Source organism: Eutrigla gurnardus, assembly GCF_963514095.1.
Source record: "Eutrigla gurnardus genome assembly, chromosome: 1".
In the NCBI taxonomy this organism is placed as follows: Eukaryota; Metazoa; Chordata; class Actinopteri; order Perciformes; family Triglidae; genus Eutrigla; species Eutrigla gurnardus.
In genome coordinates this window covers 11,796,249-11,818,714 of record NC_139915.1, presented here as the reverse complement: position 1 = coordinate 11,818,714, position 22,466 = coordinate 11,796,249, and the positions used below count along the sequence as shown (strand labels likewise).

At 40.3% G+C, this 22,466-nt stretch overlaps 1 protein-coding gene across 1 annotated transcript; it reads right to left on the bottom strand.

Annotated features, from left to right (window-relative positions):
- Positions 1-14,793: 14,793 nt before the first annotated feature.
- Positions 14,794-19,250, bottom strand: pcdh20 (protocadherin 20). Its single transcript, XM_084011285.1, has 2 exons — positions 19,088-19,250; positions 14,794-18,667 (listed from the first exon to the last, which is right to left on the bottom strand). The coding sequence occupies exons 1-2, from the start codon at positions 19,133-19,135 to the stop codon at positions 16,046-16,048; spliced, it is 2,670 nt and encodes an 889-aa protein (XP_083867411.1). The 5' UTR covers positions 19,136-19,250; the 3' UTR covers positions 14,794-16,045.
- Between the last annotated feature and the right edge of the window lie 3,216 nt (positions 19,251-22,466).

Sequence of the window (22,466 nt, the reverse complement as noted above, 5' to 3'; positions counted from 1 at the left end):
TGAATAAGGAAAGTAGATGGTTTATGTTGATATGCAATGCCAATCAAAAGTTTAGATAAATCGGAAAAAGTCAACAGGAAAACCTACAAAAACAGGCATATTTGGTACAATGTAACTTTGTATTGTAAATGCAAATATAATTCATTTGTATCAGCATGCTAACATGCTCACAATGACAAATTCTACCATGCTTCTATGTATGTGAACCTTATGGTGGCGTTAGATGAAAAGTGAAGGGATCACCAAAATCATTAGGATTCATCCTCTGGGGAACATGAATGATCCAAATTGTAATGGCAGTCCGTCCCACAGTTGGACCAAAGGGGTGCACCATGCTGCTATAGCATGCTTAAAACTATTGTTGTTGAAGCTTTGCCTTTTCCAGGCCTCTCAACCTGCAATATGATAACCCTCCGCAACAGGAGGAATGCTTTTCTCTCCTCAAGAGGGAACAACTTTCTTTCCCACATTAACATCCACTCTGCTCTGCCCCTTCGTTTCCCACCTGCTCACCTCTCCTCATATCCCCATTCACAGCTGTTGGCCATTATCTTTCTGCTTACCTGACCCCTCACCCTCCACCTCGCCACCACGGTACCTTTGTGACAGTGACATCTGAACCCTGTGATCCTGTTAAATGCGTCCTTTCTTACATAATTTCTACATTGGCCCTCAACAACCCAATCCTTTCTCTCCTTCTCGTAGAGGGGGGAAATGAGACCTGAAAGGCTGTTACATGAAACGTGCCAAAAGAGCAAATTTCTTTGCTAGCATACTTAGTTCCTGGTGAAACGGAGCGATGAAGGGCTGCCGGAATGACATTTACTGTGCTACCTTTACAAGGAAGCTTTTGTATTGGGTGGATCGACTCCACCCATCAAACAATCATTTAAGGAGGTTAAATTACAGATGACACCTTGCATGGACAACACCCATGTTTGAACTTGACCTTGATTTTAATCTCAACAACACACCTTTAAAGTTTAGAGACTGCATCTTGTGTGGTTGCAACACTATCTCTGTGGCAAAACAGACAGACAGACAGACAGACAGAGAAACGAGCAGACAGACAGACACCTGGCAATGTACTCAGATCGGCCTCTGTGGCAGTTCCTGCTACACTGTGTTTCCTTCCAGAACCACATTTTGCCTTGATGACTCACACACAGACACGCAAGGTGAAAACAATACCAGCCTCACTGCCGTGGCATATGGTGATATGCATTGACTAAAGACAATATCAAACTTGAAACAGGTGTCTGCATATGTACATTTTAACACTATGGTAACATCAAACAGTTTCTCCTCAAGAAGTCAGTTTTGAAAGCAAAGTTGTTTCCAGTGCTCGGTTGCCTCATACGAAGATGACACAAATGGACGAAATGGCAGCTTTAACAACTCTTGGAAAGATTAAACTCCCAGGAAATAGTCAACACAGGATATTGGAGTTGTTCGAATCTCTAGAATGGTCTGCTTGCAGGGTGATGGGTTATTCTCTTTTTCTTATTTGCAGAAGGCTTCGGGTCTTTGCATGTGAATCAAATAATTTAAAGTCAAACCACCATCTGGTAGACTGCTACACCACTAACATGCAAAAGGAGTGCCTTCACGCGTATGCTTTGTTGGGATCTCTAGGCAAATGTAATTTGTATTGCAAAGTCTAGAACGTATTCACATGGGTGTAATTTTAACAGCAGTAGTGTGGGAGAAGACACGTCCAGCATTTGCATACCATCTACCTCTAGTGGAGAAATATATTCGATGTACATTTGGTTTTATGCACGGAAGCATTGTGCTTTATAAACTATGGCATGCAGGATTTCCACTTTAGGATTTGATTTTGCCAGGACACATGGTTGTTGTTTGCGGGTAACAGTTACGGTATCACTCCATTTAGTCACGGTTGTAGGTGATGAGTGATGAGAGAGAGAAGCCATCTGGAATTCTAGTTGTTTTTCTTGAACCAGTGCTACCATGATGCGCAACAGAGAAAAAAAAAGAGAAAACATGGGCAAGTTCAAAACATCTCTCTTACTACTTGGGCTGCAGTTGAGAGGCTCTACCCTTAATGAGCAAGATAGGTGCTGCTCGTCAGTGATAATGGCTGTTTTCACTGTGCAGCGGACCGTGGCCTACACAGGTAATTCTTCAAACATCCTGCCAATGTTTGTTGCCAAGCACCCCTTGTGTTACTCTTAACACATGACAATATAATGGTCAAATGTGTCCAGTTAGCCGGACCAAAGACGGTGTGGACTCTGGGTGAAGATGAATCAGCAGCTGGGTATTGATCGTTGCCATTAACACATATGGGTCTTCACAGCGGAACAAACGTGGAGTAAAGCACCTCTCAGTCACTTTTATGAACCCCGTCCAGTTTGCACCTAATAGCTACACAGCACGTGAAGACGAACTATCGAGTCCAGCTTGTGTGGCTGCCTTTGATTTTCTTTTTGCTTTCAATTGCCTCTTACAAATAAATCCTGCTGTGACAGATTTTCATTATGTCACATGTATCTCACTGCACCTGAGTGTTTTCTAAACAAAACTACTCATGGTCTGTATCAAGATTTTGTAGGTGTTTTCACTTTGGGTAAAGTGGGCTGGGAAGTCAGATATAACAGGATGAAATTGTTTTTTGCACAAACAGCTGTGTTGATGCTACCTGGGATTCTTTAAAGAGTGGAGCTGTGACTGATTGGTTGGCTATTGAATTTTCTGATCAAAGGCAACTGAGAATCTATGCAAAATTCTGTTCATTGCTAAGAGAGAAGCTTTTCACTCAAAATCAGGTATTTAAAAAATGTAAAAAGATTTGTAAATCCTAATGGCCCATTTATAATAATATTTGTTGTTGCATTTAGATATTAACATGCCATAAAGTGACAAAACTCAATGCAAATAGACATATACAAATTGTATTTTAATCACTTTGTGGATGTGGATTTCTTCAAATAGCAAATTTGTGTAGCCTATTCCTTCGCACCCCTACTCTTATTTAATTAACACAAAAAATGCTGTATAATTTAGTCAGCAGCCATCAAGTTAATAACAAATTAAGGAAGGGGTTGCCACACACACACACACACACACACACACACACACACACACACACACACACACACACACACAAAACACCTGGACAAACTCAAACCACAATGATATGTATTAATAAAATCTATTCTTTTTCCCCTTCAGACTGGTCGCCCACTTGGCTCTGGGTTATGTATTCAGCTTCTGGTTCCATGCCTTTGCTAATTAGGGGATTACTCTGTGTTGTGAGGGCACTGAATTGTGAAGCACCGGTCTCCTTTTGACCCAAAGGGCAAGGGAACTGTTTGAGTTGTCGGGCTCCTTTCTCAGAGATAGAAAGGAGGTTTTACAGAATCACACAAAAGAGTTTAGAAAAACAAACAAGCAATGAAGCTGAATTCTATGAGCATGTCTTGGCCTTACAATCCTTTAATAAATTAGTAGAAAAATAAATCAATCAAGCTTTATTCGTGTTATATTAAAGTTTATTAATGTAGTAACATTTATTGAGTTCTTCAAATGTCAGTAAAGCAAAAATTAATGCCACAGGCACAATCAATAAAGAGATCAACCAAGACATCAATAAATAGTCTGTCTTTACAAATAAGACAGTGATGTGGAATTTTAACAGTCCTCATTGCTGTCCAAGCAACCCGAGCAAGGCTACTCATGATCCAGAAGGCCGAACTGTGAGAGCTTTACAGCTGTTAGTCTTAAATTCTGAGATTGAGCCAGCAAGCTTTGTTCAGGCGGCCCTGTCCTACTTCCACAGTATGGAGTTTGGAGATCATAAAACTAAGCTGGGGCTTGATTATAAATAACTTATTATAGTTGGTCAACAGGATATTGAATTTGATCCTGTAAGTAGTGAGGACAGTGGGGGTGTGATTCTTTAAGTGACAGCAAAGATACTGTTAGCGGGAAAAAAGTCTCAACACACATTTAAAAAAGACCCTTCGGCCCCTGACTCCTCTTCCTACGGTGGAGTAAGTGAGTCATCCCAACACCTAATGGTTTCAGGTAATAAATGAACACATAAAATACTGTACCACCTCACCAGCATAACAGCTCTGCCATGCACAATCATCAAATTAGGGTTGCAACATCATCTGTGTTCACTGCAGCTCCATTTTTCCGATGAAGATAAAATCCCTTAAATCCCAGGATTAACCTGCGGACAATAGAGATTTGCATTGCCGCCACAAACCCATGATCAACAGAGGTGATAAGTGCCATATGGCTTCACCTCTCATAAGAGGCTTATATATTATGGTAAGTTATTTGTTGTCTGGATATATGGAGTACAATTGAGAAGCATTTAGCAGAGGGCAAATCTTTTTTTCCTGTCAGACAAAATAGTAGAAAAAACCCTAATATAAGAGATTTGTACAGAAGCCGAGAACAGCCATGCTAGCTATTTTTGTTACGTCTATCTTGAATTAATTATTTGGTTACCTCGAGAATTTGTTATCTTGAGATAATGAGATAACAAAAGGTTAGTTCAGTCCATCATGTCATCAGCAGTGGGCAGACAGCGGCTTATTGACTACAGTTCCTTTTTGCTTCAGGATGTGATAAACGAATGCTAGATAAAGTTATAACTCACTTATCTTCTTATCTTCCCTGGAGTCAACGAGCCTGAGCGGATAGTCTACAAAGGCCATTTCTACTAAGTTGTGTTAGTTTTTGCCAAACTAACTTATAACTTTTCTACCAGAAAAATACCTCCTCATTAGATCCATGTTTACTTTATAATGGTGGAAGCTAAGTGACTAATATGCTATGTGGAAATAAATACCTCCATGAAGAGTATTATTACCGATACCACATGTTTTTCCAATTGTATAATACAAACTACCTCCCCATGTCGAAGCAAAGCCCTTCTCCCCCGATCGCTCAGTTTGGCCAGGCGGCCAGCTCTAGGAAGAGTCCTGGTGATTCCAAATATCTTCCATTTACGGATGATGGATGCCGACTACACTCACAGGGGTGTAGTCGGTAGCACTGTCGCCTCACAGCGAGAGGGTCACAGGTTCGATTCCCCGGTTCCTTCTGTGTGGAGTTTGCATGTTCTCCCGTTGTAAGCATCATCAAAGATGTGTAAAATTGCCAAAACAGACTCAAGGTGAAAAACAATTCAATGCCACTCACAAACCCAGTCATTTCCCAGAAAAATTTAAACAAAAACATGCAATTGAGAAGGTAGGCTATGTAAACTCAAGCAAACTCATGAGCCCATGAATACAATTGTATTTAAGGTCAAGGGGACAGAAATAGGAACATAGCCAACAATAATAATGCTGCTTTGTGTTCTATCAGAAGAAATAGCTTAACTGCTTTCTTAAAGGTAGATGTAACCTTATGGTGTGAGAGAGATGGAAACAGCACTCAGAAGACATGGAGGAAACCTGGCCTTAAATAGGCCCCGCGCCATTACCCTAATTGGTAGAAACCAAAATGCCAATTTGACAGGGGGTATGTGAGTCAGTGAGATTACGTATATACTGTATATATATATATTTATACCCGTATAGACTTGTACTCAGCCTAGAAACCCACTGGCAAATAATATTTTAATTAATGCTAAATAATGACAAATTAAACATAGCAGCCTAAACAACATTTACATCTTCACAGGTTACCTCCTGTTATACCGGAAGTAGTAACATTAATAAAAGTTGCGCAAGCGGGCCGTTGTGCCCCTGGTAAGACAAACTTTAAACATTCAAAACTTAATACAAATAAACAAAACACTCAAAATGAAAGTAAACGGAAAAGAGATGCATTATTGATAATCACTAGCATTTGTTGAAGGCCCCTGCAGTGTTGATGTTTATCTGGTGCACACGCTCTAAACAGCTGCAGGAGTAACGGAGGTGAATTATGATGTATGAACCGGTTAACACGAAGGATGATAATGGACTATAAACAGAGGAGAACTTAACATACAACGCAACATAAACATAAACACAGTCTTTTAATGAAGGCAGCGCGTTGCTGCCGTGACGGGGCTGCTCGTCCCGTCACATGCTTATATTATAAAATAAAACCCTTTCTCACATGAGCATTTGAGCACTTGAGCTGTGGTTCATAGCAGCATGCTGTACAAGCATACAAATATAAATACTTTTTTTGCCTCCATCTCTTCTTTTGCCTTAAGCCTCTCAGCAAAAGAAGAATCCATTTTCTCACTTGGTTAAACCTGAAAAAGAATGAATAATGTAAATGATGGCTGTATGAGTATTTAGAAGATAATGTTACATTGTCCTGGCAGGCACATCTTGGGCAGTGTGTATAATGATAGCTCTCCCTCAGTAGCCGCGGCTCAAGTAACGTGTTCTCTGCTGCCACAAAAAGAGAGGGGAGATCAGGGTGGATAGTTTGACATGCAAAGCATGTGACACTGAGGCACAGGCACTTTAAATAGCACTGCTTCTAACTAATCAGTTTGTCGTTGTTGAGGTAAATATGCATTTAGTTTTCTACACCCAGATTCTAGTTGCCTGGGATTCGAAACAGTAAGTAATTGCCCTATTTCTGTGCATGCATGCCCAGGAACCACTCAATCAAAGAGCTTCTAACTGTGCAGAGAAGAACTGACTCTAAACTCAGGCATGTGACGAAGAACAACTCCAAGAAAAAGATGAGAAACAAAGATGAAACAAACCATTGTATGTATAAATCCACTTCACCCCGACGCTTTCTATGGAGGTCGTTCCGGTCAACTTCAGCTGGCATTTGTTAGATTGTCAGCCTCACCTGGGTCTTCTGGCCTGTGAACGCTGCTCCATGCTTTAACTCCGTTTTTGGGTATAGTCTCTTTGTGTGCAGGAGCGAGTTTACACCATCTGCTAAATGTGGGGAGAATGAATGTGAAGGAGACTTTGCAAATGAGCCCGAGTGTGCACTCGGGCTCATTTGCAAAGTCTCCTTAGACTTAAGTATACTTAGCAAAGGAAAATCATGCAGTATGGGAGAATGATTATCCAAAGAGTAAGACTAAGTAAAAAGTATAAATGGGAATAAGCATGAACAGAGCTTATAAGTGCATAAGTTTGAGGCAGTATTCAAAACAACGTATGGTGTGAGACAGGACGTGAGGGAGAACGAGTCAGTCAGGAAGCATGGAGAAGTCTGATTTCACAAGGACTAAGTAATGTTTTGGCCTTTTTGGCAATGATGATAAACTGCACTGCTGTTTAGAGAACTTTCCAGGCTCTCTCGAACACCTGGAAAATAATGAAGTTATAGCAGAGCAGGAAATTATTTGGTTCTTAGCATAACCTTATATGAACTTCTGCTTGTCACATTGCCTGAGCCCGTTTTTGACCGTTGCATGAGTGAATGAAGAGTTGTCTGAACCTGTGCCATGTGGCAGCTAGCGTTTGCCCTCACTAATAGGAAAATCTGAGACCAAACAAGCTACGTCGTGTGTCTCCCTGTCCACCTGCCTCTATGTTCTTTCATCAACCTTCCCACTATACTTCCTTGCCTCTATCCTGGTCTTTCTGTCACTATCTGTATTTCTTTGTGATTTAGTTTCCCTCAGTTTCTTTTAGGTTAGAAACCATAAGCAGAGGACTTATTCATGTGTAGTTTTAGTTTTTTGTAACTTCTTCCTATCCCTTTTGAACATGAACTATATTACTTTGAGGATTACTTTACTCAGAGGATTCTGAGGATCCCATTTGCTTGTTTTTCTTTTTTTTGCTTTCCTTTTTACTGCTTATACGCTTATTTAATTTGTATTATTATTATTATTTTTTTAACATGTTCAATTAATAATTAAATAAATAAAATGAATGTGTTGTCTTTTTAAATTCTTTCTTGCCATTCAGTCTGGACCGTCTTACCAACAACTCTTATTACCTCTGTACTGAAATGCAAGAAAATTATCATGAGAATTGAAATCTGTCAAATTAGCTCAGTGGCAGCGTGTGCAGCGTACAGAGAACGAGTTTGTGCGACGTGTGATGTATAATTCTGCTTCTGCTCTACCCACCTCCAAACATTGTATGGCTTTTCAATTACGTTGTAGCAGATCAGTGATCAGCATCAATCACAGGAAGCAAACGAGAGAAATGATGATACGGTTTTTTTCCCCCACCTCTGAAAAAACGTTGCACATTTTCTTCACCAAATTAGGTTAGCAGACTTAGTTCCCCTTGATGGAAGAAACAGCTTCCTGAAATGCATGAGTGGCTGATATTAACAAGAAGCGCTCATCTGGCACTTCATTACCTCAGTTTGATGCTCCAGCTCGGTCAGACAACCACAGTCAGACCATATAGGGCACCTCCCTTTAAAGCCTGTTATTCTTCTACAACACACACATCACATTCCCTCTTACTGTGAATGGAGAAGGGCATCATCTCCTCTATTACCTGTTTTCTCACAATTCATCACTAACTAATTCCATCAACACAAAGTTGATAGATTACATTCTGCATAACTGAGTAAATAGTATATGTATGAAAGGTACACTAGGATTAAAGTCACGTTAACAGTGACGCCCAAAATCCAATTATTTCCTGTACACAATGGATAGTCCAAATTACTTTGTCATCAGAATCATCAGTGAAGTATTAGGAAATTACATTTAGGTTATTTGTGTCTCAGCCACTCCTGATAAAGGGAGGATCTCTGAATAGAGAAAGAAAATAAACAGAAAAATAGTACAGTCCCTTAAATATATATCAATCAGTTTGAAATAAAACATGGCATGTAAGCCTTTATACCAGTCTGCGACTGAAAATGATCATTAGGTTCCCGTTTGTCAGTTCTGCTGATGTTATTATGATGTCTTTGGGGATCCATGTAGCTCTGTTCTGTAGCAGCCTGGAGAGAGCCTGCAGAGAAATAGAGTTGGCTGAGTGAACTCCGAGTGAGTCGGAGTTTTGTCCTGGAATATCACCAGTCTATTAATAACTTTGTCCGGCTAATAAGGACAATGACTCATCAATTACACACCAAAAGTGAGGGCAAGGGAAGAGCAGTGCTCCACATTTGAAGCCACCATGGGCTCTTTAGACCATCAGTGAACGTCACTTCTGTCTGCAAAATGCGTGACTCAAGGCCTCAAAACCAATGGGTAACGTCACAATCACTACGTCCACTTCTTATATACAGTTTTGGACATACTGATCTGAATACACGATGGTTATATTGTTTCATAAAATATAGAAAAGAAGACAAATGCACATTATCACAACAGTGTGTCACAGGCTCCACTATAGATGGAAAAGGTCAGCAGTATGTACTTATAAAGAAGAGAGGCCTTCAGAACAGTCAGAAAAGACTTCCTGTCCACAGTTGAAATAGTTAATTCAAATGATACATTATTAATGTCAGACTAAACACTAAAAACTGTTGGCAGTTGTGGGGAAAAAAATGAATTGTTCAGAAATACATTGCTGCAACCAATTCCCTGGAATCCCTTCTGTGTTTTGCTGAGATGAAACTGCGAGAACTGAGAAAAAAATAAATTAGTAACATAATCCACAGCAGGATCAAAAGAGTGTGATTGGATTATATTTTGTTGCATCACAGCAAATGAAAGATGTTTTAGATCAAAGGCAGAGATTTTCAGTGGGAGAATATGGAGATGCATTATTGAAGATGGCAAACAAAGTGTGTGCAGGGGGGTGGGGTCGGGGGGGTCGTATTTGATGTCATAACTTGGGAAACGTAGCCTCTCCCATTCAGCAGACCTGTGTAACCCAACCTGGGCCGCTCATTGTGTCTTTATTTGTTTGATTTCAAGGCAGGGACATTACAATAAAGCCAATCTGGAAATGGGATCGGGCTGTGACTGATGGTAATTACTTGCTGTCTACTCCATTAAGAATTTAATGTAATTTCAGATACTTTCCTGGAGAGAGAGAGAGAGAGAGACAGAGAGAGAGAGAAAGAGGCTTGCAGGGACAATGGTTGAGCTGAGTCCGTATAGGCTTCTGCACATACAGATACAAAACATCTGCAACACAAAATAAAGACATGTTTCCAAACATCTGTTCAGCCTCTGTATGATGTGTTATAGTCTTAACATCTCGACTTCCTGAGGATTATGTCTTTTTAATAACCCGCAAATAGTGAGAAGTACAGAACAATAATGCCTGAGGTCATAAAGAGTTCAAGAACCTCATTTAAACCAAGTCACCGCTCCACTGTCCGCTCTGCTCGTGTTTGAAGATGGCCGACTGGCTGTCAGCAGGATTACGGCAACAGGAATTCATCAGCCATGCAGAAAAGCTGTGGAGTGTCTCGGCCCGGGTGACCATCTATCCAGCTGTTTCTATGTGAAATGAGACAGATATCCAAATGACACACTTGAAGGTTAAAAACAATTACCATTGCGCTTAAAGGTCATTTTGAGGATCATGTTTAAAAGAGGAATGTATGGATCAAATTGCCCAGTGAAACCATAAAGTAGGATCTCGATTTACTGACAGCAGAACTAATTGCTAGGGCTGCTGACACAAGCAGCAGATTTGTATTTCAGCACTAGGTCAGATATGCATTTTACAGCTAAGCATATACCACCCATGCAGTGGTGGTATCCATGTGGATATAGTCGGACTGACGAAAATAAAAAAGTAAGTGTGTTCATTTCAACCTGTTCTCACGGCCAATGCCTATGGTCAGTGCTCCTCGTGACACACCTGGCTTGCAAGTAATTTTGATGTAATCACGTCCACGTAATTATTACATGCTCATAGAAACTGATGTACTCTTTAGGGGGGAATAATGGATGCTATTGTTAACTTTGTTTGGCTAATTAGGCCAATGACCAATCACTTACACAACAGAAGTGACGACAGCGGAATATTCATAGCATTTCATGTTTGTGAGAAAAAAAACACTGGGTAGTCAGGTGCGTCCAATTATGACACTTCACTACAGGCATGATCAAACATGTGGTTTACGTTGTGAATGAAACCAACAACACTTGCTTATGTTAAGGCAACAAAACAACTTTAGGAAAAAACATCATGGTCTCATGGACTTGAGATCAGTTAGTACTTAAGCTACGTAAAAACAGAAGTATGGAAAACACGTCACAACAGTAACAAAGTAACTCAGCAACACCTTGGGACACAAACACAGGTCTCCTGGGGCCTGTACTACGAAGCGAGTTCAACATACCCAGGGTATCTTTCAGAGATTCAGAACATATAATGCAGGCAAAAGGCAACAGTTTCATCTGCCAAATGCAGGAAGGACAGCTGGCAAAAACTCGCCGACTGTGTGAATGCGGAAGTCGTATTAATAGTATTAGTAGTACTATAATATGACTGCCCCATCATAAGGGCACTAGTAGATCTGACTGATTTGAGTACAACAGTAACTTTGCTGATAGCTTAGTGGTAGAGTTACCCCCCCATGTTACGAGGCTCCTTGCAGCGGCCCCGGCTCGAATCCGCCCTGCCGCCGTCTTTTAAATCATGTCGTCACTCTTTCTTTAGTCCCTTTAACTCTTATGATGTCCTTCAACAATAAAAGGCCGAACACATAACTTTAAAATAATGAATTTGTTGCTTGGATGTATTCTTATAACGTGGTTTATGACAATATCAGCCTCATTCTTTCAGCTGCAATCCCGGCGGTGTAAAACGGACTTGGGAGCAAATCAAATACATATAAAAACATAATTCAAAGTGGTAAGTAGGCTGTACGCTGACAAAGAAAAATCTTTCCCTCCGATGAGAATCTGTATCTCTCATAAAAAACATCGTCAGGGACAGAAAAAGGGTTTTGCCGGTCTCTGTACACTCTATAGTTCTCCTACGAGACCCTCTCACGATCCACCGAGCTTCTTTTTTTTTCTTATCCGCGCACCAAGACAGCTGATTGGTCAGTCGGCGGTGTGTTTCTCCACGTTGATCTCTTATCAGGAACATAACCTGCTCCGGAGCAGGTTAGCTCCACAGCGTAAGTTACCATGGCGATCTACCCCGGTAAGAAGTGAACCAGCGTCGTAGGACGGAAAACCGAGGGTTAACGCTTAAGTTACCTCGCTAAGCACAAATCCTGCTTCGTAGTACAGGCCCCTGGTTGAAAGTCCTATGTTTGTACTGATTACATGGAATACTCAAGAATCATAGGTTTACAGCCTGCTAGCAGTGCTGTGACACGGTATTTGAGCTAAACAGCATCAGCATGCTAACATTTTGGCAATAGCAATGTTAACATGACCATCTTAGATCAGTATATTAGCATCATAACATTTTAGTTAGCACTTTCGGTTTAGATTTTTTTTAAGCCCAAGCATGACGTTTTCACTAAACATAAGAAAGTGTTGGTTTAAATTCACAATGCCTACCACGTGTTAATGCGACCTTAGTGGAGCGTCATAGTTTGACCGGCATTCCCCGGTGCATTAGAAAGGGACACACACGGTCTGACCAAGCATCAGTTTATGAGTTGGGATGAGTGTTTAGACTCATTAATGCACAGTGAATGCAACATGTTGTGCAGCCTATGCAGAAGAAATGCGATGTCATGTTCAAACCCTCCCTTATTTATTAACCAGAAATCCCGTTTGTTATTGCACACAGAAGCATACTCTTATATATATATATATATTATATCATCACAGCAGCTGTGTTTAAGCCATAATAGGCCTAAAGGGCTTGTGTGACTGTTGTGTGTTTCCCTTTTAAAACACTGAGAGGGAAATGATTAATTGAAAGAGTTGGAATGGGTGAGAGAGAAAGGTGATACAGTGAAATTAAACCTCCGTTGTTATTACTGCAATTAATCATATGCCGTAATTGTTTTTGCAGTGTAAAGAAAACAACAAATGTAAAATTGTGCAGGAACCATCTTAAACTTTGTGTCACTTGGCTGCAAAAAACCATTTCCTGGGCAGCTGACTTATTTATTATGGGAATGCACCACCAAGGTGTATATTCAGCATTGATTCCACTTGATGAATGGCGAGGCTTGATCATGACATAGGACCAGGGGTGCCAAGGGTGCAGCATTTCACCCTGTTCCCACAGAAGCAAATAAAACCCCCTGAATACTTGAGTGCCATATTTCTGGATACTTCCCTGCACAGTGAACGCATAACACAAATATGACTTGGGATAAACTTCATCCAAAATCTCTACCTCAATCATCTATAGCCTATGACTAATTAAGCTGCTACATGGGGAGTAGACCTTCAAAGCAATTTTGTTTAAAATTACGCCGGGACACTCTTCAACTTTTTGATAAAAGATGAAATTAATGTTTAATTCGCTCTGTTTTTTTTTTACACACAAGGATTAATTTTGTAAAACGATACAGCTGCACTAATATATTGGACTTGTTTATGCTCACTGCCTTTGTTAGTATAGGCATCCTTCTCTTTCTCCCTCTTCTTATGAACAAATAAACACATATTGTGGGTATGAACAAACTTTCATGGTTTTTGAACAACTTGACAGAAAAGTAAGAGCCCTTTGAACCTGTTCGATGTTAACCATACTCCATAGCTGCTTTTCCAAGAGATTTGTGTGATCCATCACCAACAACACAAGCCAGTTAAACCAGTTACATGAAATAATACAGATGTCATGCACTTGCTGTCGTGAATACTGCAGTATTTTGTTTCTACCAGCCTTGAAATGCAGTTTGGCCAGAGGCAATTACTGAAAAGTAGCTGTTTCTAGCTCCTGATGTGCATGATGGGCTTCCATACTGAAACGATGCATATAACTTCAGCAGCTGCATGTGTGAATACATTCTCGGCACAGGTTTGTTTGCATATTTCCAGTTAAGTAAGAGTCAAACCTAAACAGGTTCAAGAGGGCACATACTGTAATACAATAGAGTTCCTCACTTGGGAGTGTGCATGATTAACAAGGATGCAGAGAGCCTTAAAGCCTTTCTATCTACACAGCTTTCCTCGTAAACACACAACCAGGCATAGGGCAAAGGACTCACTTTTGTAAAGCAAACGGCACTATAGATCATCTGTGTTTCATCATAATCAAAAGTTGCGGTTGCACTATGAGCACAGTGAGCGCTAATACCACTAAAGAAAGGTGATAAATATTGCTTAACTTAATTGATTTGATCCTCAAATGTTCCACACAGAAACAGCTGTAATTCAGCTATAACACAGCTGTAATGTCATTTTTCCATCTGACTGAGACACTGGGTGTTACCTCACCGGCTGTGACCTATGTCAGCTGCTGATGACAACAACAAACCAGGCTCTCAGGCTTTAGGTCTTTAAATATTTGAATCTTGCACTGAGGTACAATACAGTATTTAATTTGTACATCCGATTTAATCTTGTCTGAAGCGGATGCAGTCTAAACTCGACTCGTTTTGACTAATGAAATACTTAATTATTCATACACTCTTGAAAGAAGTTCACATTGATTTTTTTCACGTCATGTTACTCAATCTGTATTGCTTAGACCATATACTCTACTGCACATTTGAGGCATATTCACATGCATCATGGCAGAGTTTGATGGACAGCAGGATAATCCGGATTTTGTTTGATTGTCAGTTGATTATATCCAGATTAAGCTTGTTTTCTTGCTGTGCTTTCAAACAGATTCAATCGACATAAAACTTTAAAAGCATCAGAATAAGATGATGCTGTTAATTATTTTAATATGTTGTCCAGAGTCAGACTGAATTAATCGGATTTTTGTGCCTTTAAATCTTAGCAAATATCACAAAGAGCTTATACACACACATTTGAAAATAGATGGAGGTATATGTAGGTGATATAAATACAGAAAAAAATCCAGTGTATTACAAAAAAATAAAGAATCTTTAATAGTTACTTTGCTTTTCTTTCACAAACACTCAGCATGTTGTCCATTGTATGGTTGTATAAACGAAGCTAACAACTGGATGCAGGTTTATGAAAAAAGAAGTTTGGACACAATTCAAATTGTTCAGTGTGATGAAAAAAAGTGTGATGCTCTACTGGTATTTAGTGTTTACATGTGTGATCAGTGACTACTGTGAGCTTTCACAGAAAGTAGGGCATCTGGTTACTAACCATGGCTCTCAGACGTCACACACTATTTTGACAAGAAAAATCTCAACTCAAGCTCCACTTACAAGCTTTTCACAGAACATTCAAGCTCATCTAATGGTACATCACTCAGACATCACTAAATACATATTGGAATGCACACCACTCCATTACAATTGAGCTGAAGAAGACTGCGAGACCCAATTGAAAGCTCTGAAATTAGTAAGTGGACATTGAGTTAAGATTTTTTTTGTGATCTACTGTTTTCAGTTTCAAAAATGACTAGGGCGCATCTGTGCATAGAGTTGTAGCATTTACTGTATTCAACACAGCTATACTGTTTGATGTATATTGACACATCAATAACTGGATTACAAGGCCTGAAATAAAGAAATGCAATTAAATCCATCTTTTCTCTATCAGTTAATTTTGAAATGTGTGGTTACTTTATCAATATAGCTAAAATGTTATTTAAGAAATACATATCTTCGCCAGATGTACTCAACTTCCCAGTGTAATTAGTTTTCAATGTCAGTTATAATAGTGACTGGTAGCATAATGAGATGCAAGATGCAATGTTTCCAAAACAATAATGAAGAACATGCTGTTCCTTGAACTGTCTTTGTCCTTTTCATGCAATGCAAACGCTTTATATAAAGTTGTAAAAATATGTACAAAATTTACATAGGACCTAAGAGTAATCTTCATGGAGTTGCTCTTATAACTTTGTAATAAAGCTGTTATTACTTTGATGCCAATACAAATGCATTCCTCACTTTGGTTTTCCAACAATGCATGTTGGAATATGTCTAGATAAGTGTTTATATAAAAAGTGTAATAGAGAATGGTACTGTGTGCCATTTTAATAAAGATTTTTAAGTCAAATCACACTATATTGCAGTAATAACAATCAAATGACAAGAGCAAAAAGAGCAACTTCATGTGAGAACTACACTTCTCACAGTGAGATTTGTAAACATTCATGTAAACAGTGGTGGTTTTGGATGCAAGGACAACTGAATATCAGATGTTTGAGATCTGCCTGAGCGTTCTGTTCCCAACCTTCATTGAGTCATTCTTCATTTTTAAAGGTATCTCCACTTCTGATCGTTTCTTTCGCTGCTTTTTAAATCTATTACAGCATATGTAAGATGTCAGTGTAACAACTGAGAGGAACAGCCCCAGACATGTCACTGATAGAGCAATAAGAACAGGCTTACAGAGGAACAACTCATACCTCTCAGGCCCCTCAGTCATCTGACCTTTGTACCAGGGCCTCTCCTCTACCTCAACTTCAGCCTCTCTGGTCAGCAGGCTCTGGATGTAGCTCTCGTTGCTCACCGTTTCATTGACAAAGAAGTTAACCATGACAGTTGAGTAAAGCGGTTCAGGCTGACCATGGTCACTGACCTTTACCAGAAGGCTATAAAGGCCCCGGTTGCTGAGCTCCCTCTTTAATGTGATATTTCCTGTTTCCGGGTCAATGGCGAATGAACCGGGCTCGCCACCTTTCCTCTTAACAATACTATAGGCAATCACAGCATTCATGCCTGTATCCTTATCCACAGCATAGACCTCTGTTATTGATGTTCCTGGTAGTGTATTGGGTAGTACCAGCATGTAAGACTGATTGGACTGGGGGAAGAGGACAATAGGCGGGTTGTCATTTACGTCCAACAACAACACGTTCACCATGGTCACACAGGAAAGTGCAGGCTCCCCACCATCGACTGCCTCAATCCACAGTTGGTATGTCCCTTGTTGCTCACGGTCAAGTGATGTCTTGGCCCTCAGCGCCCCTCGGCCTGTGTCTATCATGAAGATGTCACTGCCGTTGAGGATAGAAAGGGCAACCCAACCATTTTCCCCAGCATCAGCATCCGTCACAGAGAGGACCCCAATTTCACCGTATCCCGGGAAGTTCTCCGGCACAAAGAATGTGAAGTCCTTATTTATGAAGCGTGGACTGTTGTCATTGCGGTCTTGCACGCTCACCACCACAGTTGCAATCGACTCCCTCCTGGGTGTCCCCTGATCCACCGCTCTCACTATGAACCGGTACTTCTCTTTCTCCTCACGGTCCAGCGATGTGGTCACAGTCAGGACACCTGTCAGGCGATCTACGACAAAGATCCCTGGGGCGTCACCTCCAAGGAGGTAGATGACTTCCCCTCTGCTCTCGCTGTCCTGGTCTGTGGCTTGGAGCTGGGTCAGAAAGGTATTTGGTGGATTGTTCTCCTCCACAGATGTTTCCACCAGAGACTGCTGGAACACTGGTGCGTTATCATTCTCATCCAATACCTGCACCTTGAGAAAGGTCTTGATGACAAGCTCTCGAGCATTCTTGGCGACCACGATTAGGTCATATTCCCTTGTCTTTTCATAGTCCAAGGGCTCTGTAGTCTCCAGCAGGTATTCATTCTTAAACAGCTGATAAGGGCCTAGCCTGAAGGGGCCTGTCCCTTCCAAATGACAGTCCACCTTTTGGTTCATACCAATGTTTTTGACAGTAAAAAAAGCAATTGGAGAAAATGCTGGCTCAGATTCCTTTATGTTCACCACTCCATCCTTTTCTGGTGCAATATATCTGGGTATGACAGCAGGGGGTCCGGTAACAACTTTGATGATATGGACAGAAACAGTGGCAACTGCAGGGATACAACCAGGTCCATTGGCCAGAATGGTGAGTTTGTAAAATGTGACTGTGCCAGTGTCTATTTTCCCTGCTAGCTTGATCACCCCTGTGATTCTGTCCAAATGGAACAAGCTCCTGGTGTCCTTTGGCACACGTTCACTGTAAGCATAGCTGATCTGAGCATTAGCACCAAGGTCAGGGTCAAAAGCATGCAGCCTTGCCAAATGCGCCCCTTTGGTGGCATTCCCATGCAGCGTGACATTCATTTGAGATTCTGTGAATTGGGGGCAGTTATCATTTACATCTGTGATGACAATTTTTAAAGTTGCCGCTCCGAGCAGAGGAGGGGTCCCACCATCCTCTGCAATGATATCCGTAATGTATTCAGCCTGGGTCTCTCGGTCCAGAGCCTCTGTCACAATGAGGAAGGGTGTGAGCTCACCTCCCTCATTCTCCTCAACATCCAGTGTGAACATGCCAAAGTCATTAACAAGCCAGTAGGTCTGCACTCCATAAAGACCGAGGTCTGGGTCAACTGCAGACTGCTCCACTGCATAACGAGCATTGATGGGTGTGTTTTCTGGAACAGACATATGGATCTCATCCACAGGGAACTTTGGCCTGTTGTCATTCACATCTTCAATGAAGATCTTAACTTTGATGAGCTGAAAGTATTGCTGAGGCAACACAAATACATCCAGTGAGAGGACACATCCCTGTCCATCTGAGTTATCGGGACAGAAGGTCTCCCTGTCAATCTCTGTAGCAGATGTGTAAAGCTCCCCAGTGGTATTATTTAGGTTCACATACTGTCCACTGACCTTCTTTTGTGGGAGATTGAATAAAAAGGGGGGCTCCACAGTGAAATCCAAATGTAAGTCCAGTCCAACGGCCCCTATGAAGGTCCCCCTGGGTAATCCCTCCTTTATCTTATAGATCAGCTCTTTTGCTTGGCTGAAATTTGCAAAACAGGGAAGAGGGCTGGTGTAAAGCAAGAGGATGCACAATCCCTGTAACACAAGATTATTAAAATTATGTTTTGAAGAAGAGTTGCAGAATAGAATGGTATTTGCAAAATTAGTCATTCCTGATTCATTGGTGTAAGGTGTATGTGTTCAGTATTTAGTTATGTTTACAGTTGCAGACCTTTGTGGACACAACGATTTGAAGAGTCACCATTATACCTCACTTACATTATGATTAAGCCAGTCTATCCATGAAATCTGATTTGTTGAGAGTTTTAGGTTTATTTGCACAGGTTTAAGCCATTAAATAAGACATGAGAATAAAAGCAGCAGAGTGCAGACGGAGAGGGGCTTGTCATGTATCTGCCTTAATCATATAAAATAGTATTCACTAGATCATAAAAAGTTATTGTGGTTGTGTTAAAGTGAATTCTGTCTGTAAAGTGAATTATCATCAACACTTACCCATATTCCTCCTCTTTTGCTAAGGCTGGGGTGTCTGCTGTTGAACATGTTTATGTCCTCGTCCAGCACTTTCCACTCATGGCAGGAAGAGTAACAGCTTAAGTGACCTATGCATTTTGAGCGCTGAGCAGCGCAGACCTCTGCTGAGTTCTATGCCTTATTGCTATCTGACTTGAACAAGTCATTCATCCCAGTGCTGGCTCTGGACACTCCCACCATATGCAAATCGGTCCCTCGTGCTAACCAATGAGATTGGCCACTGGGAAATCTGCTTGAGTTCATAGATTCCTTTTTCTTGCATGCCATCAAAGCACATCGACACGCACCTGCACTTTCCACACACACCCATGTTGTCGCAAGCAGCTGCATACCTTGTATTCCTGTGGCAGAGTGAAAGCACCAACTGAGCATATAATGACCTGGGTGACTGAGCAAGCTGTAAAATATCTACAGCCTAGAGATTACTTTAATCCAGCATTAGTTAAAAAACACCACAGATGGAAAAAAAAAACCCAGTACAGAATAAATTAAAGCAACTGCATAATGATATAATGATCATGCATAATGTCTCTGACATAACCTGATTTTTACTTAGATAGATAGATAGATAGATAGATAGATAGATAGATAGATAGATAGATAGATAGATAGATAGATAGATAGATAGATAGATAGATAGATCAGACTAACCATAATTAACTGTGAAATCAAATCTGTGTTATCCATACATGCATACATACATACTGAATGCCTGAAATCAACACAAAAAGCATGAAAATATCATAAACAAAGCCAGCAGAGAGGTGATCTTGGCATCATAAGTGGTGCTATGGTCTCATTCTGGATTGAGCCCTTAACTAAATCAACCCCCTAATCCTCATGTGTTCTAAATGCTGGGCCAGCTGTTTGCTGGGATTGGAAGCATACTGCTCAGAGAAATTGAGTGATTGAAGTTCTTTGGAAAGGGGCGGATTGAGACAGTCACACACACTCATTTTGTATCATACTGTGTTAGGTCTTTTCTGTCATTCCTCATCATAAGGGTCTAGTGGATGGACAACACTGGGCTGAAAACTTGTATTTGTTATTTTGGGGAGATTATAGAATTAGATCAAATGCCTATTTATGTGCGAGTCACTCATACTCAGAAGATACAGTCTATTTTGTGAAGTGGCAAAACAGTAAATTAATATGGATCATCTACAAATCCATCTTGCATCCGGCATCCAGAGTTTTTTCTGGTTTATCCTCTGAGCTCAGAAATATTTCACTCAACACAAACTGCAGGCACAGTGCACTGGGTGGCTTCAGAGAGTGGCAAAGCAGCATATCAGGGAAATGAAAGTCATTTGATAGCTGCCTTGAGGTGCGGAGGAGCTGAGGTGTTCAGCTGTTGGTCATCAGTTTGGAGTCAGTCCAGTGCAATTAGCTTCAATGACACTAAAATAATATTATGATAAGTATAGGCTACTTTGCGCCATAAGATCAATTAATTTAATGTATGTTAAATAAAACATAATTATGCATTTAAAATATATATTTTGAAATGTTGTTTGGCATCAAGCGCATCCATTTTATTTATTTATTCACACCATTTTATTCATTTATTTTGCAGACTATAAATCTATTATACCTTTAGGGGAAATTTCCCCATTCTTTACCTTGGCCCACAACAATAACATCAGTGACAGTATGTTTGATTGTTTTGAGGTGTGACTGTGTAATTAAAAGTTAGACGGTTTCTTTTTGTTCAACTCAGGCGGCAATCTCCAGGTCTGAAAAGTGAGCGAACGCAGAAGTGCCTTAAACATTCATTCATTCTAATGGCCAGCATGGGCGAAAATCCCCATTAAACATTGTAAATGGTCCCAATCACTAGCTTCCAGTCTTCCTCAATACAGTACGATAGCTACAGTTTGTTGTCTGGGTGTTGTTTGTGCTTCTTTTGTACAACTTCAACTCTTTCACAGTGTGTTTTCAGTTGTTGAAAGTTAAGTGTCACATTTTGATCACCTACAGCATGTCACCATAGGTTGCAAAAAATCCCCAACTGGTTACCTTATTTGTTCAGGCCCTATGCCCAGACCAATGGGCTATCATGACCTCAGCTTCAACTCAGTAATACAATAATAACAGTGCTTACATCGCTAATGGAGACAGCATCACATTTCAAAATAACTGTGGCTCACAAATTGCAGAAATGTGTGCTCAGTCCATAGATCACAATGATGGTGTTTATTTTTACTCTAAACGTGTCCAAATGAACAGAAGAGTAAAGAAGAAGAATGTCTCATGTTGCATTTCACACCTCCTATGTTGCACATTTGGTGAAATTGGCCCCTGGATCCCAAAAGAGCATGTCTTATACAACACACCATATGATTTATGTATCCTGTAATGATATCACAAATGTCAATCATCTTCAGCAAATTCATATTCATATTCTGGTTTCAAATGTGGCCTATGATCTTTGCTGCATGTTATACTAGTTGTTTTATCTGTATGTCTCCATCACTCCAAATTTATAATGTGTTGTTTATAGTTTTATATACTCTGTAATATTTGTAATGTTCTGTAATGTTCCCATAAAGAGTGAAGTGCATTATACAAATTCAACTTTTTGTATTTTTCTGCTTTGACATAAATTTAAAATGTGACAGTGTGTTAATTGTGGGGGCCTGGCAAAAAAAAAAAAGAAGTACGTCAAAGGTCGAGTCAGACCAAGAGGCAGTATTACTTTAGCCTTAATTACATCATTTGCTGCTCTGAGTCTGTGTGAGATGAGGTTGTGTAATCTCTGCCCAGATTTCCCAACAGATGTCCCGTTAAAGTTGGTCTTGTCTTTTAATCAAAGTGCTGCTAAGCTATCTTGATAGCCACGAGACAGCTCCATGGTTGTTATGTTAAGCATGATGGATATAACCACAAAAGTATCGTGTCACAATATACAGTAGCTTGAAAACAAACTAAAAAAAACAAACAGTCAAACCACAATGTCTTTCACTCTGAGGATTTTTAGCTTTTCATTTTATTTACTAATGTCAATTTGCCATTTTCAAAATGAAGCAACATGCTTTTTCAATCTATGCACCACAGCTGTGTTGTGAGTGATTATCTTGGCAAATCAATAAACAGCAGTCAGACATGCTTCCCTTATAACATCCAACGAATCAAACCTGCGTTTTCTATGTTTATCACAGAACAATATTTACTGCAATTTGAACACAGAGTTTTGTTTAATGGATTAGTACCTTACCACAGAATGGTCAGCAAGTGTATTCAACATGGCAGAAATCTAATTTATTGATCCTTTATGATGTCAGTTAGGGTTAAGATTGTGCCATGGGGGATATTCCTTGTGGTTCTGCAGTATCTGGAT

What these genes read in the sequence shown, in the direction of transcription:
- pcdh20 (XM_084011285.1), bottom strand. Translation starts at nt 19,135, where the DNA reads ATGTTCAACAGCAGACACCCCAGCCTTAGCAAAAGAGGAGGAATATGG. An exon ending in GCAAAAGAGGAGGAATATGG is followed by an intron (nt 18,668 to 19,087) that starts GTAAGTGTTGAT and finishes CTTGTGTTACAG; the next exon opens with GGATTGTGCATCCTCTTGCT.